At 49.0% G+C, this 27615-nt stretch overlaps 11 protein-coding genes across 11 annotated transcripts; 3 read left to right on the forward strand and 8 right to left on the reverse strand.

The window, feature by feature from the left end:
- Positions 1–204: 204 nt before the first annotated feature.
- On the reverse strand, positions 205–1836 carry BDR25DRAFT_299534 (uncharacterized protein). The gene is made up of 3 exons (XM_033689177.1): positions 1454–1836; positions 944–1389; positions 205–878 (listed from the first exon to the last, which is right to left on the reverse strand). The coding sequence occupies exons 1-3, from the start codon at positions 1810–1812 to the stop codon at positions 622–624; spliced, it is 1062 nt and encodes a 353-aa protein (XP_033554549.1). The 5' UTR covers positions 1813–1836; the 3' UTR covers positions 205–621.
- A 2261-nt stretch (positions 1837–4097) lies between these two features.
- BDR25DRAFT_275056 (uncharacterized protein) lies at positions 4098–5933 on the forward strand. The gene is made up of 3 exons (XM_033687464.1): positions 4098–4424; positions 4498–4991; positions 5049–5933. The coding sequence occupies exons 1-3, from the start codon at positions 4153–4155 to the stop codon at positions 5777–5779; spliced, it is 1497 nt and encodes a 498-aa protein (XP_033554550.1). The 5' UTR covers positions 4098–4152; the 3' UTR covers positions 5780–5933.
- A 121-nt stretch (positions 5934–6054) lies between these two features.
- Positions 6055–7182, reverse strand: BDR25DRAFT_299536 (uncharacterized protein). The gene is made up of 4 exons (XM_033689178.1): positions 7042–7182; positions 6694–6984; positions 6159–6637; positions 6055–6101 (listed from the first exon to the last, which is right to left on the reverse strand). The coding sequence occupies exons 1-3, from the start codon at positions 7162–7164 to the stop codon at positions 6173–6175; spliced, it is 879 nt and encodes a 292-aa protein (XP_033554551.1). The 5' UTR covers positions 7165–7182; the 3' UTR covers positions 6055–6101; positions 6159–6172.
- Positions 7183–7500: 318 nt separating this feature from the next.
- BDR25DRAFT_308592 (uncharacterized protein) lies at positions 7501–8320 on the reverse strand (the record flags this gene model as incomplete). Its single annotated transcript, XM_033691021.1, has 2 exons — positions 7501–7863; positions 8027–8320. The coding sequence occupies 2 exons, from the start codon at positions 8318–8320 to the stop codon at positions 7501–7503; spliced, it is 657 nt and encodes a 218-aa protein (XP_033554552.1).
- A 2134-nt stretch (positions 8321–10454) lies between these two features.
- Positions 10455–12691, forward strand: BDR25DRAFT_275063 (uncharacterized protein). Its single transcript, XM_033687465.1, has 2 exons — positions 10455–11863; positions 11917–12691. Exons 1-2 carry the CDS (start codon positions 10757–10759, stop codon positions 12382–12384), a joined length of 1575 nt encoding a protein of 524 aa, XP_033554553.1. The 5' UTR covers positions 10455–10756; the 3' UTR covers positions 12385–12691.
- Positions 12692–12734: 43 nt separating this feature from the next.
- BDR25DRAFT_348033 (uncharacterized protein) lies at positions 12735–14026 on the reverse strand (the record flags this gene model as incomplete). The annotated part of the gene is made up of 2 exons (XM_033694356.1): positions 12735–12777; positions 12831–14026. 2 exons carry the CDS (start codon positions 14024–14026, stop codon positions 12735–12737), a joined length of 1239 nt encoding a protein of 412 aa, XP_033554554.1.
- A 255-nt stretch (positions 14027–14281) lies between these two features.
- Positions 14282–16369, reverse strand: BDR25DRAFT_275066 (uncharacterized protein). The gene is made up of 3 exons (XM_033687466.1): positions 14975–16369; positions 14431–14862; positions 14282–14317 (listed from the first exon to the last, which is right to left on the reverse strand). Exons 1-3 carry the CDS (start codon positions 16361–16363, stop codon positions 14291–14293), a joined length of 1848 nt encoding a protein of 615 aa, XP_033554555.1. The 5' UTR covers positions 16364–16369; the 3' UTR covers positions 14282–14290.
- Positions 16370–19244: 2875 nt separating this feature from the next.
- BDR25DRAFT_206593 (uncharacterized protein) lies at positions 19245–19502 on the reverse strand (the record flags this gene model as incomplete). Its single annotated transcript, XM_033684496.1, has 1 exon — positions 19245–19502. A coding segment is annotated over one exon (258 nt), but the record flags the coding sequence as incomplete, so codon positions are not given.
- A 1778-nt stretch (positions 19503–21280) lies between these two features.
- Positions 21281–21781, reverse strand: BDR25DRAFT_348035 (uncharacterized protein; the record flags this gene model as incomplete). Its single annotated transcript, XM_033694357.1, has 2 exons — positions 21281–21314; positions 21366–21781. 2 exons carry the CDS (start codon positions 21779–21781, stop codon positions 21281–21283), a joined length of 450 nt encoding a protein of 149 aa, XP_033554557.1.
- A 170-nt stretch (positions 21782–21951) lies between these two features.
- Positions 21952–24305, reverse strand: BDR25DRAFT_275069 (WD40 repeat-like protein). Its single transcript, XM_033687467.1, has 4 exons — positions 24220–24305; positions 24081–24169; positions 23846–24023; positions 21952–23756 (listed from the first exon to the last, which is right to left on the reverse strand). The coding sequence occupies exons 1-4, from the start codon at positions 24233–24235 to the stop codon at positions 22216–22218; spliced, it is 1824 nt and encodes a 607-aa protein (XP_033554558.1). The 5' UTR covers positions 24236–24305; the 3' UTR covers positions 21952–22215.
- Positions 24306–24504: 199 nt separating this feature from the next.
- Positions 24505–27576, forward strand: BDR25DRAFT_275071 (ATP-dependent RNA helicase-like protein chl1; the record flags this gene model as incomplete). The annotated part of the gene is made up of 5 exons (XM_033687468.1): positions 24505–25536; positions 25587–26273; positions 26323–26493; positions 26543–27262; positions 27373–27576. 4 exons carry the CDS (start codon positions 24505–24507, stop codon positions 27257–27259), a joined length of 2607 nt encoding a protein of 868 aa, XP_033554559.1. The 3' UTR covers positions 27260–27262; positions 27373–27576.
- Positions 27577–27615: the final 39 nt, after the last annotated feature.

The following is a 27615-nucleotide window of genomic DNA, read 5'->3' on the forward strand; positions in this document are numbered from 1 at the left end:
CTTGGCGAGATCGTGAAGTGAGTTGGGTGGAATGTGGAATGATGAAAGGTTGGGGAAAGAGGATGGGGTAATTTGTGGGCTCATTCTCAAGGTGTGGGATGCCGTGGACATGTGGATATTAGAAAAAGTATGCAAAGAGTGAGGGTAAGGAGAAGCATAAGACATAAAGCTGTGGAGAAAATGACGGACGAACAACCTCAGGATCGGCCTTGCTGATTTCCTAAGTATTTTCAAGGTGTCGTATCCTAGATTCTAGCAACTCCCATCCAAAAGGCCTGGTCAGTCCATAGGTGGAAGTGCATCTGCTCCCAAGACCGAATACCAAATATCAGATGGGAATCCTTTTCCAGGAATTCTAACTGGTCAATAACTTGGTCAAACCCCCTTCACTTCCTCATATACCACGCTCCCAGGTTACCCAGCTTATTCGTAACAATAACATTGCCCGGATCATGCTCTGCCAGCACATCCCTAGTCCTAGATTCACATTTGCTAGATTAATCAAATTCTTCATAAGAATCAGAACAACACACCCAAACCAAAGCCAAAAAAAAAATAACCTAGAGGATAAAACACGAAACGCAAAACATAAGGGGCCGATAAGTCGCGTCAGGATATCGCTTACTTCTTATTCTTTGCAGCCTGCTCTTCTTGGGACCTCATCGCCGCTCTTGCACTCCTCGATCCTCCTAGCTTCCGTCCAGGCTTCTGCTGTTCCTTTGCGCCCTTCTGTGTCGGGGGTGGAGCGGGCTTGCGTGGATTCCGAGACTCGAGGGATTCGAGGAACTCTCGGCGGAATCTCTCTGCAAGGACCTCGTCGGTAGCTTGGTTGACACCTGAAGCCTCCTCCGCAGTCGCTTCTTCATCATAGTAGTCCACTGGCATGTGTTAGTTTTGTCTGCGCATGAGGATAAAGGTAGGCAAGGGAAATGTGCTGCTTTACGTTTTGCTTCTCGGAGAACCTGCTCCACCAACTGGTCTCTCCGCACATCCTCTGGATTCCTTGCCTTCTCTTGACGTCTACGGCGTCGGGATTTTCGGTTCGTGGTCTCTTGTTGCGGAGGAGGTGCTTCTCCACGCGCAAACCGCAGGGCCGCTTCCGTGCGCTCGACATTCGTCGTTACCGCGTCCGGCCCCAGGTCGACCTCTTGTAGCTTGCCCATGCCAGCGGCTAGGCGAGCGTCGTGTTGACCACTCGCGCTACCTTTGTCCTCTGCCTTTGCAGTAGCAACCGCGATAGTGCCGGATGGACTTGTTGCCGATGAAGGATTGTTCGCAATAGTGTTCGAGGTCGACACCGGGGCTAAGGAGCTTGCGATGGTCGTAGGGGTTGGCCAGCCATATTCAAGCGCATTCTTTTCAGCCATGCGTGCTTCTATATATGCAGTCCTACCGGATTAGGCTCTGTCCTTCTCGATCGCTAAGACATGGAATAACAGATGGGCCCACTTACATCTGTTTATCGTGCACAACATGTCCGGTTTGCGCAACGAAACGATCAGTATATGAGTTGTGCCTCTGCCCGTCCGTCTTCACCAGCGCCTCCGCTGAATCTGCATGCACTGCCTTCTGAAGAGTGCTTGAGACGTAGACATTCTTTATCCGATGGCTAGGGCGCTTTCGGGCCCGGACAATCTCAGCCACGCTCAAGACAGGGTCATGGTGGCCCTCAGTGAATGTTTGCGATGGCGGAATAGCAGCAGACTCGGGTGTTGCGGTTTCGAAACCATCATTAGTGTCTTCGGTGATTGTTTTGCGCAAGAACCTCCGACGTTTCGGCGCGCGGAACACCGGGAGCGAGCCGTCCTCCATGGCGTTGAAGTTTGGAGGTTGGTGTTGTGAATGTATATGAAGTTCAAAGCGGCTGTTAATCCGTCCCTATGTAAATAAAAGCCGAGGCCCGCTAGACCTAAAGTGCGCCACGAAACGCTAGATCATGTGACTACACCCGTCCTCTGCGCATTCCAATTGAACCGACTCCAAGAATGTCTTCATCTCTTGTCGAGATGTAAATACTACCCATTGGAACTACTTTGAGTCATACTCTAGATAATCTAGCCACCTTTATTTGAGTCCTGCGGGGACTAAGTAGATCCCAATATCAATTTCGGACCACCACTCTGACCCTGAAACCAGCGAGAAATTTACAAATTTCCAGATAGATGTGCTGGAGTTGCTAAAAGATTTCCTCGCTTGTCTTTTCATGCCACTAGCGCCACCAGGCTTTAAAGGAAATTGTGTCGCGAGTAGTCATAGACTGCTTAGCAATTCTTGTAGTTGCTGCCGCAGTTCGTACACTGGAGGAGTCAGTTCCGAGTCTTCTATGCTAAGACAGTATGTGGAGATTAGATAACAAAGGGACATCGGGAAAGAAGAAACTTACGTCGCTCTCCTTGCAGACCTTGGCCCTACACTCATCGGCAGACTTGTGGTCATACTAACTGCTAATTAGGACCCATAAAATTGTGGAATTGCAGCAACACTAACGAAGGTACAATGATCGACCATTTTATCGCAGCCCCTGCATTTCCTAGAACGCTGCTCTGAGCCTACCTCGCGCCCCAGGAGCGTGCAATGCCCGAAGCCGGGACAGTGGACGTCGCACTACAGCCAGTGAGCAGATATTCCATGGACATGATTCAAAGGACCATACTTCGTCTTGGCCGCACAACTTGATCTCACAGTCCCTCAGGCTCAAGCCTCCTGCCTACGCTCAAGTTAGAGAGAGAATGAATAAAATGAGACATTGGGAGGATGGCACACCTTCAGGCACTCATCCCTCAGCCTGAGGCACTCCTCACAGGCCTTACCGCCCTCTCCGGAAACAGTCCTAGCAATGGATATGACGACCAAAGCAATGGCAGCAGAGAACTTCATGTCGGTTGGCGGTTGATTTGACAGTTGTGTGGTTCGAAAGGTGTTAGAAGTTGGTTGAAGAATGCGGGAGGATAAAAGGTCGGAGGTTCTTATATAAAGAAGTCACGAAAATAGAGAAGAACAAAGGAGATCTCTCACCGATTATCCCAAGAGGCACCCGCAAACGAAATTGCTTTGTGTCTCCGACTTCACCACTTAGTACTTGAAGTGCACACCGACTTCCGGGTACAAATTCCAAAACGGCTCTCAGAAAGGGGATCAGAGGTGACTGCAATTGATATCCATATCGCAGCACAAAGCGCTGACTAGAAAGGTTCGCATTGCTGAAGTCAAGGAGGTCATCATCATGACGCCAGTTACTAAATCCGTATCAGAGCTTTCTGTCTAGTTAATCACAGCATGCAGCCCACAGAAGTACCGCAAGGTCAAGATTCTAGTAACACTAGTAACACCAGAAATAGTATAGCAAACGGCGGGCTTGCGAATGAGGACCAATGACCGTGATAACCCCTCTCTTCTCCTAACCACTTCGAGTTTCTCAACCCTAATGAGGCATTTTGACAAGCACAAAAGTGGGTCATTAATCACCATAGCTCAACGCCTTCAGTTCACTGATCTTGCCTTGAAGGCCGAAGAGTGGTTTCACCGAAAAAGCGATTGTGGAGAACATGGGTCCTAAGTTGTGAGTTGAGTCGAACCATGCCTTAATTATTTTGTTTAAATTTAATCCCTATCTACACAACAAAGTCGGACAAATCGAGTTTCCTTCTCACTTAATTGACGACTACCATTTTCATCCTCAGTTTGTTTATATATATCTATGCAGCTAGCTGAGTCGCTCAACGGTGTTTGATTTTCCGCAACTCCACCATTAGCACAGTGTGGATATTGCAAACTCCACATCTACCATCTTTGTACCCGGCTCCTTATGTTGCCAAGTGTATGCGCACCACACGACTCTGTTCACAGCCCGAAGGATTCAGGATTTGCTCAGCCACGGCGTCCACCTCATCAACCACCCCCACCCTACATAACAGCCCACAGCAGGACAGCGACGAGTCGCACCATGTTACGTCTAGTATTTCCAAACATATGATCGCTCAAATTGCCTTAGTCGCGGATCGCCTGAACTTGCAAAATCCGCCTTACAAGGCTTTTGGGAAGCAGGGTTATGGTTAATAACTTGAGGTGCTGCATGGACGCAGCTGCAAAGCATTAAGCTTCAAGATTTGCTGTTTTTTGACTAAATTTCGACGTCTTAGAAAGGGAAAAAGAATGTCCGATACATCATCATCGGACTCCAGGACCTCGAATGCAGAATTAATGAGGGAGGATGAACGAATCAACGAGACCAATATCAATGATATCAACGCTAGCACTGAACCAACACAGCACAACCAAAATCAATGCTGCAAATCGAAGCGACAGCGTCTCCGCGACGGATGGAACCGCGTTCGAAGGAGCATCGCTTCATTAGCGAAACCAGGCCTCAGACGCGACATGCTAAGTTGGTCTTCGGTCGTGATAATCGGAACCTCAGCGGTCATGTTCGTCAACAGCCCTCTCTCCCCAAGCCAGATCCGTAAAGCGAAACGGAATGATATACTGACTACCTCACAGCTCCCTCCTCTACACCATAATCTTCATCGCCGTCCCGCACTCCTCCTACTCAGCAACCACCCACAACTTCATCTCCAACAACCCCATCCTCACCGACGGCCAACCCATTGATGGCCTCTCCCGCTGGCTCGAAGACTTCTCCCGCTCCGTGATCCCAATAATGTGCCACTCCCACAACGACTACTGGCGCCCATACCCCCTTTTCTCCGCCCTTGCCACAGGCTGCACGGGAGTGGAAGCAGATGTCTGGTTGCAGGACGATGGTGAGACACTGCTTGTCGGCCATGATCGCGGGTCGCTACGTCCGGAGATGACGCTCGAGAAGATGTATTTGGACCCGTTGTTTGAGATACTGGAGCATCGGAATCCAGGGGAGGTGTGGGAGAATAATACGGTGTATGATCGCGCACGGGGGGTGTTTCAGACGCAGCCGAATATGACGCTTGTGTTGATGATTGATGTTAAGACTGAGCCGTCGGCGACGTGGAAGGCTGGTATGGGCATCTTGCACTTGCACCCTCCTCACCCAACTGGACTAACAGCTCCCTCAGTCCTAAAGAAGCTCGAGCGCTTCCGCCACCCCACAAAACGCTACCTCACCCGATACGAGAACGTATTCCCTGCTCCGGGCTTTGTCGAACGGCAAGAAATTTGGCCATCTGCACTCACAGTTGTCGGCTCCGGCAACATGGAGGGCGACACGATTGTCAATCTATATACCGAGATCGTTCCCATCGACCCCGTAACCGGAGAAGGTGGACATTCATACTACTACCGTTACCACGACACTTTCCTCGACGCACCATTGGGTCAACTGCCGGATGACAATACCTTCTGGAGGGCTCCTGATGGCCAGAGTGGCGGCTCGTCGAAGATGTGGTATCCGGGGAATTCGTACTATGCGTCTGTGTCGTTCCAACAGTCCATCGGGAATGTGCGAACGGGGTTTAGTGAGAAACAGAGGGCGAAACTGCGTAGTCAAATTCGGACAGCGAAGAAGAGCGGACTCCTTGCACGGTACTGGGATTTGCCTTCTTGGCCAATCAGTTATCGAGATTATGTGTGGCAGACGTTGACAGAGGAGGGAGTCGGTATGTTGAGTGTGGATGATCTTGAGAGTGCGGCAAGGAGGGGGTGGACGAAAGGGTATATCCGGGATGTGGTGTGGATGATTTGTTTGAGTGTGTACATATTTTTGTGTTCGCTAGCAGCGTTGTGGTTTGGGTACAGAACGATCCGAAGGTGGAGGAACCAGCCAAGGCAGGACATTTACCTCGAGTGAAATTAGAGGAAGAAAGGGGCCAGACAAGAACTTCAGAACGTGACAGGGATGAACAGATATGAACCCCGGGAATAGAAGAAAAAGGGCATGTGCTACTTATGTATGGTGGTAACTTTAGCACTTACGGTAGATCATTAGTGGGCTTGTTTTTCGGACAGAAATCAATATCCCTTTGACACTCATAATTGCAGAAAGAGGTTTCACGGATCAGATGCACCCTGCTCGCTTTCCGTGGCATACTCTACAATGCCGCGCAGGAGAAACCTAGTAGACGATTGACATCATTTTGCTAAAATTGGTATTGGGTGTTGTCTACAAATTCCTACATATTTTAGCATTCACACCCAAAGCTTGAGAGGGGTTAGTGGATGAAACCTACGCATATATACATCTTTAGAGAGCCCCATCCTTTCTCAGCATCTCGTTGCCCCACGGCTCGCCCGTCAACGTGGTCAATCCCGCAGCCGGCTCACAGCTCTTCCTTCCACTCAGTGGACCTGGAGTGGGCACCTTGACACCACCTGCCTCATAGGCCTGCCCCTGCTCATTGATATCATTTCCGCTCTTGACGTTCCCGTCGTCGCCTGTCACAGCGCCCTTGCCTGCTTCTCCGGGTTGCGCACCAGTCGCTTGGGCAGCGTGCCGAAGCGCCTTAAGAAGTGACACGGTGGTATCGTAGGTTAAGTCCTCGTAGTAATCGTCATTGATCTGAACCATGGGAGCGTTTGCGCAAGCACCGAGGCACTCGACTTCCAGGAGGGTGAAGATGCCATCCTTCGTGGTTTCGCCGTTCTGGATGCCGAGGTAGTCTTTGCAGGCTTTCCAAACAGCGTCGCTGTCGCGGAGCATGCAGGGTGTCTATACTTGGTTAGCCCATCCATCCAACACATGATGCGATTTCCGTTGGTACATACTGTGGTGCAGACCTGGACATGGAACTTGCCAACGGGGTTCCGGTTGTACATGGTATAGAACGTCGCAACTTCGTAGACTCGCATCGGTGGCATTTCTAGTATCTTAGCAACCTCATTCATAACGCTAATGCTTGTGAAGCCATGCTGTCGCTGTCCGAGGTCGAGCAGTGGCATCACCGCCGCTTTTTTGTATTGTGATGGGTAACGACTGAGGATCTCTTTGATCAGCTCCTCGTTCTGCGGCGTGAACTTGAATGGAATTGACGGGTTATTGACGGGTGTATCGCGATGCTAGAACAGTATTAACGCTACAATTGCGGAACCACGGGAGTGGGTAGGTAAACGTACGACCATGAGGGAATCGCTCCGTGAGGCCGTGAAGGCGCTGAATGGGCGCCATTGAGCCCTCTGAAGCTGACGCAGTGCTCGAGGAGTGCCTCTGAAGAGGAAAGGCGTCAATTTCGAGGCCATTTTGCTTGGATGGGGTTGTTTGGTGGTGGCGTCGAAGTGAGGTTGATGATGAGAAGCTCTCGGTTGAACCTCGGGGACTCTGGCCAATCAACGTGACGAAGATTGCAATATGCTCTCCCCACTATGCCCTGACGTTCCAGCTCCATCACGAAGCGCGCCATTTGAGGATCTAATCATAGATCATCATAGCCAAGACACAAATACTCACGAAGCTGTTCTTTGAACACCACTTCTAGATTGAAAGCGGCTGCTAAATCCTTTCCCCCTTCTGCGGTTTAATCTAGCGCTATTATCACAGCCATGTCGTGCCTACATACACTCCCACCCTTAGTTTGCTCAGAACCACTCTATCGTCCTCCAAATCCCCTCATCAGTGCTGCAAAGAGGCTCATATCCCAGACGTCTCCGCGCTTTCTCAATTGAAACCAACAACCCTTCTGGATGTCCACCAGCATGGTCAGACAAGTTCTGTTCAGAGTTGGTGAGACATACTTCTTCACTTTCTGACTTAGGCATCTCTCTTCCATACTCTTCGTCAGGTTCTCCTACCCTGGACGACGATACCTCTTCTTCGTCTCCTTGTTCACCTTCCTCTGTTTCAGACGCAGAGAAATCTCCTTTGTCCTCTTTGTCCTCTCCCTCTATTCGAGGCTTGAAAAGCTCTTTAATATTGATATCCTCATCTTCTTTTAAATAAAACTATCCAGCATCATGACACCCCCGGTCACAATCCGGGTATATCACTGGAGTATAGTAGAAATAAGGACAAATATGTTCGCGCCCTTTCCAAAGTCTTTCAAAATGCTCCCAAGTGTACTTCCATGTACAATGACACATCCTTTCCTCAGCGCTTTGAATGTACTTTTTGAAACCGCATTGTGATAGCACAATGTCCAGAGATCACTTTGGTGCCTACTACAAGCCCTAAGTAATCATTATGATCACATTCGTAGGCATCGTCGAAGATTGAACGGCCGGGATCGTCCGTAGCAAAAATATCTACCCCATATTGAATCAACAGAACGATGGCTTCCATATCTTTTACAAGCTTTTTTGGGAAATGGACATTTCGAATAGCGATTTGAAGGCAGGTCTGCTTTTCGTAACTCTGGGGCATTAAGTTGGCGGCGCTATCGAGGAGAAGCTTAAATTTCATGGCATCATAACCGTCTCCATGGTTTCGTGCTAATACTAATAAAGCGGTGTCGCCTATCACATCTCTTTCTTCCAAGTTGATAACTGGCCGTCCAAAGTCTAAGAACCCTTTATTGAATCCTATTACAATTAACCGGAACCGGTGTATAGTTACATCCGCATAAATTTACAACAGTGCAAAACTGTATAATATCAACAAAGGCGCTAGCACTTCCATAACCACACAGAGTCGGGTCTGCACCAGCTTGCAGTAGCAGGAGCCTACATTCGATGATCCTCTGCTAATTTTCTTCATCCCGTCCGATGTCAACAATGTCCCTAGTCAATGGTCGGCTAAGTATGAAAACAATCGGCAAATACTCTTATGGTATTTTTCGAATTGATGATAATAATTATAGACCTCATACCTGTGGTTTTCTCTAAAAAAGAAAAAACCGAAACGACGCCAGCTCGTCCATATCTGCCCCGTTCTCTACAAGGAATTTGCACATCGCTGGCTGAGACGTGGCATAATAGTGGTGGTTGGTAAGAATAGGGTGCCTATATGGGATTGATATTCCTTCCGTGCAATAATGGCGCTCCCCATGAGTCTCTATCTCTCAGAGTGGATTGCCCCCCGCATTAGAAGGCATTTCAGTTGGTCGGTGTCTCCACTATTGACAATAGCAAAGAGTGGGGAGTTGTCTGGAAGCACTTTACCTAGAGAATTCACAAGATTCGAAGAGGAGAATCCGTCGTGCACTTGGACGTGGCAGAGGTAAGGGGTCAGCATTGCTAGAGATTCTGAGGGTTGCAGGAGAACATTGACTCTCGCAATAGCTTCAACGGTATAGGAGTGGTGGCCATGTTGGTTTTGGTCATCATCAAGCGCCGGGTCGAGCCGAAAAGTGCTCCGATGGCGAAACTCGAAGTTCTGTTACCAATCCTGCTCTCAAAATTCCTCCGCCAAAGAAGATGGTTCAGATGGCCGATCTCGAGAGACTCATCTTGAACCTGGAAAATGAACATGACTTACTCTTCAGCTAATTCGATAGCCTACAAGCACGACTGATGAACAATCCAGAATCTGCATCGGATTGGTCCATTATGTCTAAATTAACGGAAAATAGAACCATCCAACTCCTACTCAACCCCGGGTGTTGGAACAGATTCCAAGAAGCGCTGAGAGAGAAGAATGCCTACCCCATCGACATCCTAGTTCGGCGACCCCGAACCTATAAGCGTTCAGAATAAGCATAGAGGAAGCCACACTGGACGTCTGGACGGTCTCCACTAAGTGGAGTAACGGGGCCAATGCATTCCGTCCAAACTTCCGCATTAACTCTAAAAGCATGAGGGCCTTCACTCACGAGCCCTAAAACAGGGTTCCAGCGGACGTCTGTTGGAACGGCCGCCAGTCCGGACCGCCTGTCACACCGCACATGCCATGGCCGAATACGCATCGCGAACTAAGCACACAGCATTCGATCATACAGACCCATCAGCGTACGGCAAGGACAGCGATGTCAAAGTGGAGCCAGGAAGATTACAGTTCGAAGTTGTTGCCCAAAACGATGGAGATCTTCGATGAGTACATACATGAAAGACACCCTGGGAAACGTACGAAGACAAGGCGGAGCATGAGAAGATAAGAAAGCCTAAAGTCAGGAATATGGAAAGGAAGAGGGTGTAGAAAGCTAAGTCAAAATGCGGCTGGTCTCTTCCTCGTCCTGCTTGTCCTCTTCCTCCTCTTCTGAGGATGAATGTAGGAGTATGAAGAAGGAGGGGCAGGAAAGAAAAACATAAGCAGTCATCGAATTAGAGTGCGTATCACCGTGTACGAATTTATCACACTCTTGAATTCTAGATCGTTTGTGGCAAGCACAAGCTGAGGTTGCAAATTTGGAGGCGATCCAATAGGAAGCTTGTAAACCTGTTTGTAATGCAACGACGCTGATTGGATCCTTGTCAAAACTAACGTGATCGGGTCTACAATACCCTGAGGACGTCAATAACATCAAATATCATGGAAAATAACTGGAGACATAGTATGGACGGAGAAATTGTTGTCTACAATTTAAATGCTTACAGCATTCCTTCCATTGCCTCGCAAGATGTCTTGGAATCCCTCGATTCAGGCCGCGCTAAAACCTTCCCAACGGGGTTACACCGAGAGCGGTTGGCGAGACGGCGTCGTAGGTGACATCATATCGGCGCGGTTCCTGCAGAATCTCGATCCGGAGACCTGAAACTGGGAAGAACAACAAATTAATTGCTCTTGTACCCTTTTCTCCCCGCCTCCTTTGTGCTGCTCCTCTGTTTCCTCTCACCAGCTTGCGGTTCTTCGGCCTGGGCTGTCTAGTTACCTGTGGACCTCTCTGAAACCCTACGCTCGCCAAACACGCGACAAACCTTCCTCGCCAATTCTATTCCTTTCCGCAGGAGACCAACCAACATCATGGGCAGCATCTCGAGGCAGCAGATGCTGCTACTCGGAGGTGCGGCACTGGCCTATGCTGTTGCGATTCCTGACCCTACAGCTGCCCCTACAAAGGTAGAAATACAAGCACCAGTCATCACTCCCGCAGCAGTCCGGTTCGATGGAAGCCACAGCTACATGCTTGATCGGAGGAACCTTGTGTCGGACATTGTCAGTGGGGCAGACAATGTGCTGCACTCTCTTGGGAGCGTGTTGGGGACGGATTTACCGAGCTATGTCATCTCCGGCATCCCCAACTACTTCCAGAACTTCCCCACTGGCGACCAAGTCAAGTCCTCGCTCGGTATCAAAGACAGCGATCTCGACGCCAAGCCAACCGAGGTCCTCAATATCCCTCCATATGCTAATTGGACAGATCAAGGTTGGAATGTTCGGTTTCACGGAAACGTGTTTAAGACGCCGAATATTTCGCAATCGAAGCTGGATGATCTGGCCAACATTTTCTTGATCGACGTCGATATCAAAGACCTCCCTACAGACCAACAGGCCCAGGCTCGGAATCTCACGCAGTCCATATTTATCGTGCAGCAAGGGGAGCAGAACGTCTCGTTCCATTTAGAGCCTGCTCCAAGCCAAGGCGCAAGTGGCGAGCCTGGGGGCGGAGGTGCTATCACGCCTCCTGGCGGGTCCCAGAATATCACGTTCCCATTCGAGACGACTTCTCAAGGTGATTTTGATGCCTTTGTTCCGATCAAAAATGTCTCAGGAGGTGGATTGCTGGCCGGAAACGAGACGAACGATGTCCAGCGTCTCAATGTCTACACCAACGGCACGCTTACCGGCAATGCAACTGCCTTCCTAGTTCCGCCGGAAGGTATCACTTTCATCTCCGATATCGATGATATCCTCCGCGTAACGAAGATCTATCAGCCGAAAGAGGGCCTGATGAATTCATTTGCTAGACCGTTCACCCCGTGGATGAACATGCCAGAGATATACGCGAATTGGTCCATGACTCTACCTAATGGAACCCACTTCCATTACCTAACTACGACCCCCGAGCAAGCCACGCGTCTGTACATGGACTTCATTTACAAGACCTATCCTGGCGGCTCCTTCGACACAGTAAGTTCCCCACCTTCCTAAGCTCCCAACCCAATTCCTAACCCCCCACACAGCGCCCCCTAAATTTCTCCGACGTCTCTGCAACGCTCTCAATCCGGATGTTCCTCCTCAAAAAAGTCTTCGAAACCTTTCCAAAACGCAAATTCGTCCTGGTCGCCGACACTTCCAACTCGGATGTGATGAAAGACTACCCCACCCTCGCCCATGACTTCCCCAACCAAGTCCAATGCATCTTCTTACGCAACACATCCGCCACCGACCCAGGCGACAAGTTCCCCTACGATACGAGTAAATTCAAGGGACTGAAAAATACGAGTTATATGTTCTTCCGTGTCCCGGATGACCTAAGGGGATTGGATATTTCGAATGGACAGTGTTTGAATAAGACGATCATGCAGAATGTGACGTTTGGTATCCAGGATGAGGTATTAGGGATACATGGCGCAGGTGTGAAGGTCAGGGGGAGTGCGATGGGGAGTCTTGTTGTGGCGGTTTTGGTTGCGGTTTTTGTTTTGCTATGATGAAAGAAGGGGATGAGGCTGAGTATGGTTTAAGGGTTTTTGGATGATGAGGCGATGGCTTGAGTATGACCTTACGCGTCCATGTATGCCAGCTCATGATTAGTTTTAGTTCCTAGTATTTCTTTCTTCGATTGACGCTTTCGAGCGAGCGGCATTGTATTGCATTGCACCCGGAGTGTTCTTGTAAATATTTCAGCATGATGAGGAGGAATACACGCAGGATTCTGGTATTTTTCCTACTCGACCGCGTATCTTGAAAACTAATTAGCTTCTGGATAAGTGATTTGTTTATAATAGTGTCAGACACAATTTTATTTCTAATTGGCTCCTAGATTTCTGGACACACTCCATCACAGGTAGACAATCTCTCTCTCATACGTGCCGTTCGATCCCCTGCCTTTCCATTCCATTCCACCCCACTACTACCAAATGTTCTATCGTCCTACATCTGTGAACTGAACCGATTCAGAAAAGCAAGGTGCTTAGCCTTCAGCTGCCCTGGATCTTCAACTTTCTCGCCCTTCTCATACCTTTTTACATCCGCTTCAGGCCCTTCCCCGACATCCTGTGGCTTCCGTTCAGCCTCCGCTTTCATTTCGGTTTCGGCTCTCGCCTGGGCTTCATTTTGCTCACGCTTCTTCCTCGCCCTCTCCAAATCTGCGACCAGCGAGGCTTCGTACGCAACTTGTTGTTGTGCTCGTATCGCTGAGAACTCGACATGTGTGTCTTCACTTTGGGGTTGGCTTCGCGCGCTTGCCGTTGGATGAAAGCGAGAGGAAGAGGAAGAGGAAGATGCTACTGTTATATGGTTACGGTTAGAAGGTTGAGCAGGAGGAGGCTTGTTCAGCGCCGGTATAAGTGTACCTGCAGCACTCTGTTGTGGTTTCTGTTGCTGCTGCTGCCTACCAGTCCCCGAACCAGGAATCGTAACAGCAGGTGTAGATGCCGCTGGAGCTGGAGTTGGAGGTAGAGCCATGGTTACGGGCAACCAGTCCCTCTGTCTTGGTCCCTTCCCTTTCCCCCCAGGCTCCAAATCCACACTCAAGCCCGCGTCCAGATCCGGCATAGCTGAATTCTCCCTCGTCAAACTGTGCCAATCCATCATAGACCTCATCAACACCTCCCTCATCAGCGAATCATCATCTGGGAGTGCACCTAGGGCCACTGCAGCGCTCTGAGCATGCGCATGTTCTTCACTTGTTTGTTGTAAGAGGTGTTGGATTGCGTCTTCCTCATCTTGCGGTGACGTGAATCCAGAAGGGGTGTCGAGCTTCGACGCTGCAAGCGCGACTATGAGGTGTTGTCCCTCTACTCGCGCTCTGCTTTCTTCAGCTTCAGATAGCGAGGCTTGCAGAGCTTGTGCTAGCTCTGTATCTGCGTCGCTTCTCCTAACCCCTGTCTGTGCTTGTGCTAAAAACTCCTGTCGACACCTTTCCTGTAATTCCCTTAGTTGGTCTTGTTCGTCAAGCTCAATATCCGCGGCTTGGCATGCGCTGCACTTGCCGGGGATTCTGGCTTCGCGGATGACGCATTCGGAGTCTGTGCACTGCGGTGGATCGATTCCCTTGGGTTGAGAACAAGGGTCGATGTCGGAGAAGATGTGGTTGCAATTGGCGGCTATGGTGTGGGTTATGTGACACATGGTGTGTAGATTATATATTATGAATGTGGGAGGTCAGTGGTGTCCGTATTTATTTTTCCTAAATGAGTAGTTGTAGAGATGGAAAAGAAAGGGAAAGTTATGGATACAGAAGTTAAGGTTTCTGATTATATTTGCATTGTGGGACACTTTATAGGAAGGTAGGTAGACAGGAAAAAAAATAAAATAAAGCGTGAATGGTCCTTCCTATGCACTGTATGGCCTTTAGCGTGATATACCGCGACCATCGTCTAGGGTCTTACACATTCAATGTTCGCAGAAGAAGAAGGTATTCTGCAAATCCGTTAGCATCATTCTCGCACCACAACTTTCCACACCCATGTCGAACCCATGGTTGTGAGCCCCCGTAAAAATACAGGAATAAAAATCTCATAGAACAAACATACCTCATCCATACCCTTCTCAAGAACATCCCCTACCTTCCCCCTCTCGGCCATCAACATCTCCCTCACCTGTACTGCCTCTTTCCACCCCAACGGAAACTCCCTTACTTCCCCAACAATCATATCAAAAATCTCCTTCGGCAATCTCGCAAAGAACCCAATCTTCCTAACCTCCTGCGCCCACCAGTCTTTTCTTTGCGGCGGCACGTTGGCTGTTGACAGAACCTCAATATGCGGATCTACGAGGAACATGGCTAGGATTTTGCGGTGGCCAGATTTGGTTTTGTCGACGAGGGAGAAGGGTTGGACTTGGTGTTGGAGGACGTTGGGGAAAGCGAGGAGACGATTTTGGGGCGTGAGAACGGAGCCGAGGTTGAGGATTGAGGAGCCGTTTTGAGTAATCCCGAAATAGGCTTCTGTAGAACTGTATTCGGACTTCATGGTGGTAGGTCAGAGGTTGTTCTAGATTGTGGGAATGAAGGCACGAGGCTAGGAAAACATATGAACTGGAATGAAAACTAAAAGGAAAAAAAGCTAATATATTTACCTGCGCAGGCCTCATAATCATGGCTTCAGCATCGTAGCTCTGTCTAAACGCCAACCGACTATCCGTCACATTCTCACAATCATAATAATAGATCGCCGTGGCGCAAATATGTTCGTTCAAGCTCCCTTCCACATGCCACGACCCACCCTCATACTCTGGTTTCTCAGGTGTAAGATGGATGTTCGCAAGCTTGAAAATTACCTGCAATCCACGCTCCGTAAAGTCCTTGCGGAGGTCAATACGTTTTGCTCCTGGTTGCGTTTGGTGTTCGTCGTGCGGTGTGAAGGCTGGCTCGCGTTGTTCGAGGATTCGATTCTGGTCTCGCCAGTCGCGATATTGGTCTATGCAGCCATGTTCCCATGCCCAGCTTTCATCGTCTTCTTCGTCCTCAGAATCGGATTCATGTCCTTCCTCTGCATCGTGCTTATATGGCTCGCGGTCAAATTTGACCCCAGGTGCAAATTTATAATCTTCGTTGCTTGTCCCGCCGATGGAAATGCGGATCCGGTTGTGGAACCAGGACAGACATTCGTTCCAGAGTGGAATGGAGGCGTCGACGAATGCTTCCAATATCTTATACAACTCGGTATGCTCTCTAGGGTGCAGGTTGTTGATGTAACTGACAATCTTCGCCGTGCCATCGTCCGTAAACGTAATATTCGAAGGAAGCCACTGGTAACTCCCCCATGCTTGATCAATGATCTCCTTATCACCCCAAGAAACCTTCCTGACATGATCCGTAGCCTCGAACTTATCAATGACTTCTCCTTTCCCAGTATACTCTGCACAACTCTCTAGCGGAACAGTCCCAAACGGCAACGCTCTCGTAAACCCATAAACGACTGGGAACAGGGACGGATGTACCAAATCCAGCACCTTCTCATCAGACCCCGGATGCCAGTCCTTTACCCTATCAGGCACATTTTCCAGCTTCTTAACCGCACCTCTCAATCTATCTCTTAACTCGCCCGAAACAGCAATATCAGACTTCACAATCGTAGCCTCTGCATCCAAAACTGCGACAAACCCCTCTTTCTGATACACCTCGGCCTTCTCTCTCAACTCCAGCATACAACACTCAAACATCGTCTCACTCAGCCACCAATCCCCATTTTCAGGAAGACTGTCGTCCCAGCGAATAGCCTCCTCCTTCCATTTCGCTATGATGGCTTCATCGAAAACCTTGCGCGTCCACTCGGGCTTATCCGTAATCTGCGTCATGAATTCCAACATCCGTCGCTCCCGCACCGAGACCCCGTCGCTAGAAAACCAATCTGCGATTGCATGTGGGAAGCGAGTATTTTCGCCTTCACGAGACCATTGTGTTAATGTGTTGACGGGAAGGCCGAAGCCGGGAAGTGTGATGCGGGGCACTGAATCGATCTCCATTCTGTTTTTCTGAGACCCAATTGTCCTGGACACACCAGAGTGAGTGTCAATGAGGAGAGATTGAAGAACTGAGACGGAAGTTAGGGTTAGAAAAGTAAGAGTTAGGTGGGAAAAGATGAATTTATGGACGTTGGGACCTGGCGGTGAGCGCCTTGACCCAACGCAGTTAGACTAGGCAGCTGAAGCAATCCAAGGGTACGCGCTAGCACGTGTGTACTGGCGATTTCAGAGACTAACAAGCATTCTTGGCCGCCCTGCCTAGGCTAGTCAAGTTCCAGTACTCTGGACCGTTCATTTGATACAGACAGGTGTCCCAAGTTGTACATTACAGATAATCGCTTTCCATGACACGCAAAATATGAACTGTTCAATCTCTCAATCTTAAGGAAGAATGCTGTTGGATATCGAGCCAATGCACCCCTTTCCATCCACATATCTCCACTCCCTTCCAATGAGCTGTTTCCCTCAGCCAAATAATTAGCGTCCACTCTAGTTGCCAGCTCCCGTGTCTCGTCTAAACTATTTAATAATTTTTTTAGCTTTCCTAGTCAGCCATTCCCCTCATCGGATGTCTTACTTTTAAGCTCCAATGAGGCCCCGTCATAGAATTGATACAGGGACTCTATGGGCGGATGTGGTGCGGAGGAGGTTGTGGTGGCGGAATGTGTTGATTATGCAGATGACGGGAATTGCGAAAAGCTATTTTGTTACACCGGCGCCGAAGAATAAGACGCGAACATTGGAGCAGGCGAAGCCTGCTTGTTCAGAGTTAGAAGAAATTATTATCTCGTTAGCACTCTAGTCCTCTCCCTTAGACCCTAGAGAGTTGAGATATAAACTTACTATGGTAAGTCGTTGCATTATCACCAAAGAATTGCTGCATGAACACGACGGAGAAGGAGTTCTGAACTAATATACTATTCCGACTCACAAATAAGAACGTCTTGAACCGTTCTTGCCTTTTCGTTCTTGCCGCTCAATCTCGAGAAGCTTGAACGCATAATGCATGTCGCGCGCAGCTTGGATCTCGTGCTTTCGCAGGTGCTTTCGACGTTTGATGCGCTTGTCATATTTGCATCTCTCTTTATAACTAGTATAACTAGCACTCGTCTAAATTGGGGTCTTCAGTCCGAGTAGCCAAAGGGCTTGCGTCACTATCTATGCATAGCGGCTAGACTTTCTGGCAAGAAATACGCTTAAACCATGATCGCGTGTCTTGTGCTGCTTAAAGAAGTTAACTACCTGTAGCTTACTACCTATTACATTCTTAAACTCTTTATGTAGATCTAACATGTAGAGGGAGTTGTACGTTACTTCCTAGAAAACGTGTGTCAATCTGTAGTCCTCTTCTCGCGCTACGCATGCAAGCCTTTTCTGTCCGATAGATCTCTAAAGCAATATAATTAAGCAGGCTCTTTCTAAAGCTTTTTACCCGCACTTAGACAGTATCTCTATTCTAGTAGATTTAGATGTTCCCTATAGAACTCTGCAGGATGTTATAATTATATAAGGCAGTTTACAGCTAAGAATTTAGTGCTTCTTAAAAAGTTAATCTTTAATAAGAAAACTAGCCAGAAGCACTACACATACACTCTGTAGGCTGTAAGGCTTAGAATACTTGGAACATACAACGTAGGAAAACTGTGATGGGTTGGACCCGCAAGTGGACCAGATCAAAGATCTAGATGGGACCCGGCATCCGGGGAGCATCCCATCTCGCTCATAAATATCCACTATGCAAGCTGAATCCTCGCTGATTCAACCTGTGCATGCCTTTTGGCTGTCTCTTGGTGCATATAGTCGTAAACGTGGCAATATTCCGTCCGCACCCCCTGACTCGGTATCCGCATCCCTATCTTTGGCAGCTGTAACCATGCATTAGACTCAAGAAGATGAGAGGCACGACCAAGCAGGGGAAGCAGTACATCTAGAAGGAAACTTTCTATGCCTACATGCCTACATTACAGTGAAGAATGGTAAAAGGTAGTTCATCTAGGCGGAGTGTTGGCGGAGCGAATGGCTTATGGCGAAGGGTGTTGGGTGGTGTTGTTCTCCACACTAGATGTGAGCGTGTGATGTGCCGTAGGAACCTGAGACTAATTAAAAATGCAATGAACTATGATATTTGTATATTCGACGCGCCCCCGCGATGGTGTGTTGGGAAAACACGGTTGAGAGGACAGATAATGACGCCAAACAAATAGGTCTTGGATGTCTCTCGGCCCTGGCCTTGACACCACATTCACACATTCCGATTAAATCAGCCGAAGTCAGGTGAGGTGGATGAAAGATGCAATCAGACAAATCATGAAGTGTATTCTGGGGAATATATACTCATACAAACTTTCGACAGCAGAGCGAAAGAAAAGAACAAGGGGAAGAAAACACCATCATCATTCCCGTGGCCGTTGAAGAGAAGCCGTAACCTAGATTGTAAATACAAAAGAGAGAAATGAAAGACACATTAAAGTAAGAATGCAATACAAGAAGGAAAAGCAGGAAATATACAGTAAGAGTCCAGATGACTAAGAGATACATGTACAAAGAGACGTGAAATAGGGATGGCGCCCTTGTTACAATAGGCCGATTTCCACAGGTAACGCCAATCAAACTGGTATCATCCATCCGTTTTGCTGATATAGAACTCCGAAAGAACTCCATAAACACCCTCAGAGATACATTCAGATATACCAGAACCAGATGATCGTAAAGACCCGAAAATCCCAAACAAGACAGATAAATAACAAAACGCCTACCAAGATAGCTTCCAACGTATCGCCCTGACCTGATCGGGCGTAGAGGGGCAAGCCATAAAATGTGCCTCCTATTGGCAGATGCCGTCGTCTCAAGAACTCGACGACGGAGAATTTTGAAGGGGGTCTTAGCGAGTGTCAGCCCCATGAACATTACGGAGGTGCTCGTCTCTTTTGTCTTTCCTGGTGCCAAAGCTTCTGGTTTTCCCACCTCCAGGAACATAGCTGCGCGAACAATCGTCAAATGTGCACCAGTACTCGGCTCGATTGCGTGCATGTTGCTGGTTGTGGTGACGTCTGAAGTCTGCCGTACGGCCAAAGGAAAGGCCACGGCATTCTCCTTTAGCACATTGGATAGTGCCATCTTCCATGATGTGAGCTTGTATGCCGTTTCGCTCACGGTTATGACCTCGTCGGGTATTGTTGCGCCGGCTCGAGCTCACACGGGTTTTGGGAGATGTATGAAGAGGAGCGGGTGGAAGGAGGGTTGGTGTTACAGGCACGGAAGCCCGCGGACTAAAGGAATTGTTAAAGGAATTGGCATAATAATAGTGGGGTTCGAAGACTTACGAAGGCATTTTAGGAGGGTCGGGGAAGTGATTCGAAAGGCCGGGAAAGGGATAGTTCAAGGGAGTCATGAATGAGCCCAGTCTAGGGAGACGCAAAGTCAGACGTTGTTATGGTGATCGTGTACCAAAGATATTTATTCTGCAAAATGGACTCCGGATGGAGTTAGGGGTATGACGCATACAGATTAGACTGAAGGTTCGTCCGTGAGGCGAAGGCATCTGTCGGCCTTTGGGGGTAGTCCAGAATGGGTCGTGAGAGGCTTATTTCCATTCTGGAGCTGTATGAAGGGCGTGGAGAAGTCGTTCGGCGATGGCAGACCAAGCATCCGCAGAGGGAAGACTCAGGAGAATTGTTCGGACTACGACCCATACAACCTTGGAAGCCAGTGATTTTGGTTCATGTTGCAACGGCGGAGCAAATTCCCGATGTAGGTGTTCCACGAATCAGGTCGAAAGAGCCTTATTCCATCAAGGGTTGTGGATATCGTCGATTTCAGGTCACATTCAGCGGCTGTTCTTTCGCATCACGATTCCAGCCGTGCATAGACTTCATCAGCGGAAACATGGAGAATGTTGGGTAAGGTACACATGGGACCAGCAGAGTAAAACCGTAAATAAGTAACAGAGTTGGTGACTGATAAATCTGTGATTCCGGACTAACGGCAAAGCCAAGACATTGGCATAGACAGAAGCTGAATGGTCCAGGGCGATAGTTCTCCACAGTTGGTTCGATTGTTCCTCGGGTCGATAAAAAAAGTTTTATTCGAGGATTCCACCAGGGGGAGAAATGACTATCAACGCTAAAACTACCCATGAAGGCCAAGTATAGACAACAATCAAATGACGAGTACATGAAGGGTATACCATACCTTATTCTGAGACTTTGGAGGTGGCTGCCATTTGGTGCATAGGGCTCCTATCTGGGAATGGAATAGTAGCTAGGAACGCTCACGGTACTGATACTAGAAGAGTCGGCTTGATGGGGTCTAGGAACGAGGGTCCTCATTGTTGAGTTGGTAAGATGTTGTGTTCGTCCCGGCTGTATAACGGCCATGGGTTCCAGTGCAGGGCCCGTAGTTTGTCGATAATCACAGGAAGAGTATTTCCTATCACAGGGATGAGCCATGGAGCCAGATTACTTCGAGGGTAGTCGCTGACTCCCCTCTAGTGACAAACCTCCCAATAGACAATCGCATTCCTTGACCGGTCAGAGCTACAAAGTGTTGAAGAGATTAGGCCTACCGAGATCAAAAGAGAAGGCCGGATACGGCGAGTTCGGGAAGTCCACGTAAACCTACTCCAGGCTCAGGCCAAAGACTGCACTAGGACAAAGACAGCCTTGGAAGGGGAGGCTTAAAGTCACGTGGTATTATCCTAGGCTTCGAGGCCGGGTGGAAATGACTCGGAATGTATCTCAGGGATCCACGGTTCGACATTCCTAATGCGGCGGATCCTTTAAATTTTGGCATTTCATTGGCCGGATAGTCAGGCTCAGTCATCTAAGATATTAGGTCCAGGGCTGTCCTCGGTCCACGCAGGGCCTGAGAAAAAGCAAAACTCTGGGAATAAAGGTTTTCCATCCGTGGGTCAAGGGGTTAATCCAGAATTTTTCCAATAGCAGGCAGACTGCTCAGCATGTGGGTAGTAGGTTGAGTGTTTGAAGAGCAGACGAGCACTTACGGGCTTGCATTGAGGTCAAACCCATATGGGCCATCAGAAGCTGACATTGGCACGCCTCCAAAACTGGTATCTGACTCATAAGGCGGAGTCGTCTCTGGAGCGCCAGAGGCCAAATTGCCGTATTGCAGAGGACTCACGGGTGAGCCGTTTGACTGTGGGACGATGGTGTGTGAGGGGTGGAAGGAGGAGGGGTGCAGTTGGTGTGCATAAGGCTGAGGCAGTGCAGCGCGGGGTGAAGGTGACGAGGGGAACGATTGGTCACGACTTCCAGAGTCGCCGGGCTCAGAACTCTGCTGGATGATATCTTGTTGGACAGAGAATTCGACCCCAAGAGATGCAAGCAATTGTGCATTGAGTTCATCGTTCGGCCCGCTCGGGAAGCCGTGGTTGGTGAAGTGACCATAGTTTCCGGCCATTGTTTGAGAATGATGAAACTAGATTGGAAGGGGAAAGAGATTGACGAAAGGTTGAAGCGAATTAGAATTGTGAGGGGAGAAAAGTTATGGAGATCTGTAAGGAGTGAAGCGGCCGTTCAGCTTTTGTAGGAGTCTAAAAGCCGCATTGGTCCTGAGGGACCCTCGCTTGACAACGCCATAGCCTCAATGCGCGATTTTATTCGATAAGGCAGAAGGCAATCAAGAGGCCTTCAAAGCTCATGGTAAGATCTGTCCAAGATACGAACACCCGGCCTTCACATGTCACGCGCGACCCACACACTCTTCTATCCGACCATGTCCTCCAACTTCTACTTGGCCCTTCTACGAGTTGCCTCATTTTTTGATCCTGCGAACTCGCTTATCCGATACTCAGGGAAGGTCTGATTGAGGGCGCATCGGGAGAACATCAGCCCTCAGCCTGCCACCTTCCACACCTTCACACTCGCATCTCCACCCGTGGAGAGCACCTTGCCGGCCTTCTCCCATGCCACACCCGTGACACCATCCTTGTGGGCGTTGAGTGCTTTGATACGCTTTCCCGGCTCCTGTACGCTCCAGACCATGACATTGGTGTCCAGACTGCCACTTGCTGCGAAGCTGCCATTTTCATCCCACGCCAAACACGTGATGCGTGCCGTGTGCGCGCTCCATCTGTCCGTGATGAGTTTCCAGTCCGCAGACGCCTCGAAAGCGTATATTTTACCGTTACTTGTACCAACGGCAAGCTTGTCGCCAGAATCCGAGAATGATAGAGCAGAGATAGGAGATGTTGCCCGACGAACCTCCGTGCCTGTCTCCTTTAATTCTGTACCAGAAAGCGAATAGATGTGGACTAGTCTGTCATCACCGCCTACTGCGACAGTTATCCCGGATGCGGCTATGCAGGTGGGGCCATATTTGACGGAAAAGGACCCAGCTTTGGTTCCTTCGGAATAGAGCGCGATCGAATCAGATGACAGTACAAGAACCAATCCCGACGAGGTCGCGATGCCCTTCGGCTGAAACTTGAGGGAGCTGAGAGACCCTGTGAAGATCTTGTTTGGAACAGATATAGATCTCAGAGTATCGTCCCAGCCTACGCTAAAGACTTCTGCCTCACCTTTTGAATGAGAGGTCGCGAAGCCTGCCACGTAATTCGAGTGTGAGTCACTCTCAACCTTGTCTGCCAGGCCTTCTGCAATGTTCCATGCAAGGACTCGGCCTTCATAAGATCCCGTTAAAAAGGTCGACCCAGATTTTCCAGCAGCCGTGACGTTCTTTTGATGACCACGAACCACCCGTGTTGGTTTTGGGTTTCCACCGACAAGATAGTTGAGATTCCCTTCAAGGTCAACACTTATCACGAGGCCATCACTACGCCCTGTTGGCCAAACGACTCCCATTTGCTGGTCTGGGATACTTGGGGTGCCCTCCTCCCCCATTCTCCATGTTTGGATCGCTTTGCCCGCCTCTAGATCCCATATTCGTACTGTTTGGTCTGCGGATGCTGTCACAAATTTGTTCGAGTCCTTAGCCCACGAGATGCCAAATATACTGCCAGTATGCACACCCTCCCCAATCTGGCCTTTAGGTTCTCCAGTCCGTCCATCGTATAGCCAGATCTTCTTGTCCGCACCAACACTGGCAAATACAGAGCCGTCTGGGGCAAAAGCGGTGCCAAAGACAAATCTGTTGTGTTGACCTCGAAGGCTGGTATTAAATTTGAACGGAGCGCCATGGTAGAACACTAAACTGGTGTCGTCGGAACCTGTCGCAGCGCGGAGAGGGCGCTGTTGTCGAATAGACACACAGTTAATCTGTGACGAGTGCCCAGAGATCTCGCCAACAGTGTTGCCGCTATCGGCCGTGATACAGTGGCCGAAACGTTCTTTGCCATCTCCAACGGCAATTATACGCTGTGAATCGCCATCCCATGCAAGATCGTTGATACGGCCGGCGATAATGTGATATTCGCCTATAAATTACCTTAGCCTTGCTTTCCCAATCTCACACCGCCAGATGCAGATAATGTGCCTCTGTCAAATCCAGATCATACACACATACCTTTCGTAGCACCTTCGCCTACGCAATCCCATACTCGGACGGTTCCGGACACGTCTCCACTTGCAACATAGAACCCTGAGGGCGCAAACCGAGCAACGGTAGTCTGGGTGGTATGCTGTGTGTATTGTTTACTGATAGCGGGGTTATCGATCGAACGGAGGAAAATGGATTTGTTGGACTAATGATCAAGGACGCGTGTTAGCTTCGGCGTTAATAGGAGATATTGGGCACGTACGGCGTAGGCTATTCTTTCACCTTTTGGATCGGAGGAGAGAGGGGTGGGTTGGCCACGAGTTGTACTGGGCGACGCAGCCCAAATAGCGTCTGTTGAAACAAATCGGTCTGTGTGATAGCGAAGCGGGTTGCGTACATACCAGAAATGAGTGACATGTTCAAAATAAGACGGATCCTTCAATTGAGCTCAACAGGAGAGGGGAGTTGGCATTTAGGGAGAAGAGTGATTGCCCGGTGGTCTTCGTTAGAGCTCGAGTTTCAAGTGACAAAGAAGAGGCTAGTGGGGGTGGCTGTGCAGGTATACTAACTAGCACACAAGCAGCTAGGGTCGAGAATGTATCTCTCACACGTGACACTCTGTCTCTCACTTGCAAGCGCAGTCGCGTTAGCGGTTCCTCCGCTCCCAACCAATAATCACAACCAGTATGGATGACGAGAACCGGGGCCGAGACTTCCACCACCCTTATGAACCATATGAAATTCAAAAAGACTTCATGAACGCCGTCTATGATTGTCTGGAAGATGGAAAAGTCGGCATTTTCGAGTCGCCTACCGGAACGGGGAAATCATTGAGTCTAATATGTGGCTCACTCACATGGCTACGCGATCACAAACGACGAGAGTTCGAAGAAGGCTGTGCAACAGATGCGGCAAGCAATGACGAACCTACTTGGATGATCGAGTATGCTCGAAAGCAGAAAAAACAGGCCGCTATCCACCGACGCCAAGAATTGGAAACTCGTATCGCAAATATCAAGAAAAAGGAGAAACGCGTCAAAGAAAGATACCAGAATGGAGAACCACTATACAAGAGGCAGAAGGTTTCGTCGGATCAAGCGAGCCGGGAGGATGCTGATGAGACACGCTTCGTCTTGGATGACTATGAAAGCGACGAAGAGGCGAGTCGGAAATCCACGTCATCCAATTTCAATCATTTTGGCCTATCCGCTGAGACGCAAGCTTTGATGGATCAGTTCGGATATTCAGTCGGCCCAAAGAAAGAGCGCGAAGAGGACGCTGTGGACGAGATAAAGATCTTCTATTGTTCCAGGACTCACTCCCAACTAACCCAATTCTCGAGTGAGCTCAATCGGGTGAGAATGCCGCCAGCAATTAGGCTGGATGCTCCAAATGAAATTAAGGACGATGCTCAGTTGGTGGAGGACATTAAATATTTGACGCTAGGCTCGAGAAGGAATCTGTGCATTAATCCAAAAGTGAGCAAACTCGGGAACACCACTACTATCAACGAACGCTGTCTTGAGCTACAACAGCCAGTGATATCTTCAGACTCTAAGTGCCCTTTCTTGCCCACGAAAGAAACCGAAACTCTAGTGAATGAATTTCGGGACCATGCGTTGGCTAGAATTAGAGATATCGAGGATCTCGGGGTCCTAGGGAGGAAGCTGAGTATATGTCCATACTACGCTTCTCGGCCAGCTACTAAATTCTGTGAGGTAAATCACCTCAATTCGATCCCTCATGTATATTGAACTGACGGAAGTAGGTCATAACCTTGCCGTACCCCTTATTGCTACAAAAATCTGCGCGTGAAGCCTTAAATCTCTCTCTCAAGGACCATGTTGTTATCATCGACGAGGCGCATAACTTAATGGATGCCATCACAGGCATTTATTCCATCTCAGTTACCCTGGAGCAAGTACAGTTAGCTCGCACACAGCTCACATTATACCTTCGGAAGTTTCGCCACAAATTAAAGGGAAAGAACCGGGTTTATGTTGCTCAGTCTATTCGAATCTTGGATTCAATCGTCGCATATCTTCGGTCGAAAAGTGCCGACCCCAAAGCTATAGATTGCCTCGTCAACGCAGGCGATCTCATGTCAGGTAAAGGTGTTGATCAGATCAACCTTTTCAAACTCAATCGGTATCTCCAGGATAGTCGGCTAGCTCGCAAAGTCGATGGTTATACTGTCTTTGCCGAACAGTCCCAAGAGAACGGCCAAGATGCGCATATCAAGCACACTCCCCGGCAGACTGTTCCCGTTTTAACGCATGTACAAGGCTTCCTAGCTTCTCTGATGAATCCATCTGCCGAAGGGCGATTCTTCTTTTCCAAAGAAGAAGCGAACTCGATAGCCTTGAAATACCTGTTGCTAGATCCCACCTTTCACTTCAAGGACATTGTTGAGGAAGCTCGGGCAGTCGTTCTCGCAGGTGGTACAATGTCTCCAGTAAGTTCAACGTGTCGGCCACTTGTGTCATGCTACTAATATAAGGTAGATGAGTGATTACGAGGAGCATTTGCTATCTTACTTAGGCCCTTCAAAGATCATGACCTTGTCGTGCGGACATGTAATACCACCCTCGAATCTCTTAGCTATTCCTGTCATAAGGACTTCGAGTGGAGCCGATTTTGACTTCACGTTCGAGAAGCGCAACTTAGAGAGGATGGTACGTAATATGGCATTTTAGTGAAATATTTGTCCGCTGACACGCCTAGATGATCCACCTCGGAAATGCAATATTGAGCTTTGCACAGCATGTCCCCGATGGCCTTGTAACCTTTTTCCCAAGCTACTCTTATCTCGATAGCTGCATTGCTGCATGGAAGCGTTTACGCTTTACCCCCACCTCTGGATCCTCCTTTTGGGATGCCCTGCTTAAGATCAAACCGATCTACCTTGAACAGCGGAGCCAACAACAAGCCCCAAACTCAGGAGTACCTTCTAAAGGATCTAAAGAAGCAGCTGTGGACTCGGTCCTCGATGCATATTGCAGCGCAGTTGCTTCCGGTAATGGCCGTGGTGCTCTTCTCTTCGCTGTCATAGGTGGGACTCTTTCCGAGGGTATCAACTTTAGCGATTCCCTAGGGCGCGGAGTTATCGTCGTGGGGCTCCCATTCCCCAATCCGCATTCGGCAGAATGGAAAGCAAAGATGCAGTATATTTCTACCAGAGCTTCCGGCATTGGGCAGGGCGGCAAGGTTGCGGCACGGGAATTCTACGAAAACGCTTGTATGCGAGCCGTGAATCAAACAGTTGGTAGAGCTATTCGACATCGAGGCGATTATGCTGCAATCCTAATGCTAGATAGACGATATAGTGGGGAGCGAATTCAGGCTAAGTTGCCCGGATGGATTCGAAGCTGTTTGGCGAATGGGGCAGGGGTCGGAGAAGTTGTGAGACATCTGGATGAATTCTTTGCGGGGAAATGTTAGTGGGTAAGTTCGTAACTCCCTTGTTGTAGATCTGGAGATGATGTTCCGAAAATTTCAAGGCCTGTAATAGCTCCTTGGATTGCGGTTGTGGCGTGCTAACCCTGTGCTTCTAGATCTAAGACCAGAACCGCCTCTATCGCGAATGGACTGTTGAACCGATCGACACTTGCATTCATGCAATGTCGGGTCTCTCCTGCTGGCCCATTTCAATATTTTCAAACGCACACGCAGAGAATCGATAGCTTGATATGCACGAGGAAACGAAGACTCGTGCGTATTTATCGCGAGACCAGGGGAACTGTCTCCGGAATTAAGCTCCTTCCACATTCTCTCTGCGTTTTACATCCTGGCAACAC

The sequence above is a fragment of the Lindgomyces ingoldianus genome, assembly GCF_010093535.1.
Source record: "Lindgomyces ingoldianus strain ATCC 200398 unplaced genomic scaffold BDR25scaffold_1, whole genome shotgun sequence".
Lineage (NCBI taxonomy): Eukaryota > Fungi > Ascomycota > Dothideomycetes > Pleosporales > Lindgomycetaceae > Lindgomyces > Lindgomyces ingoldianus.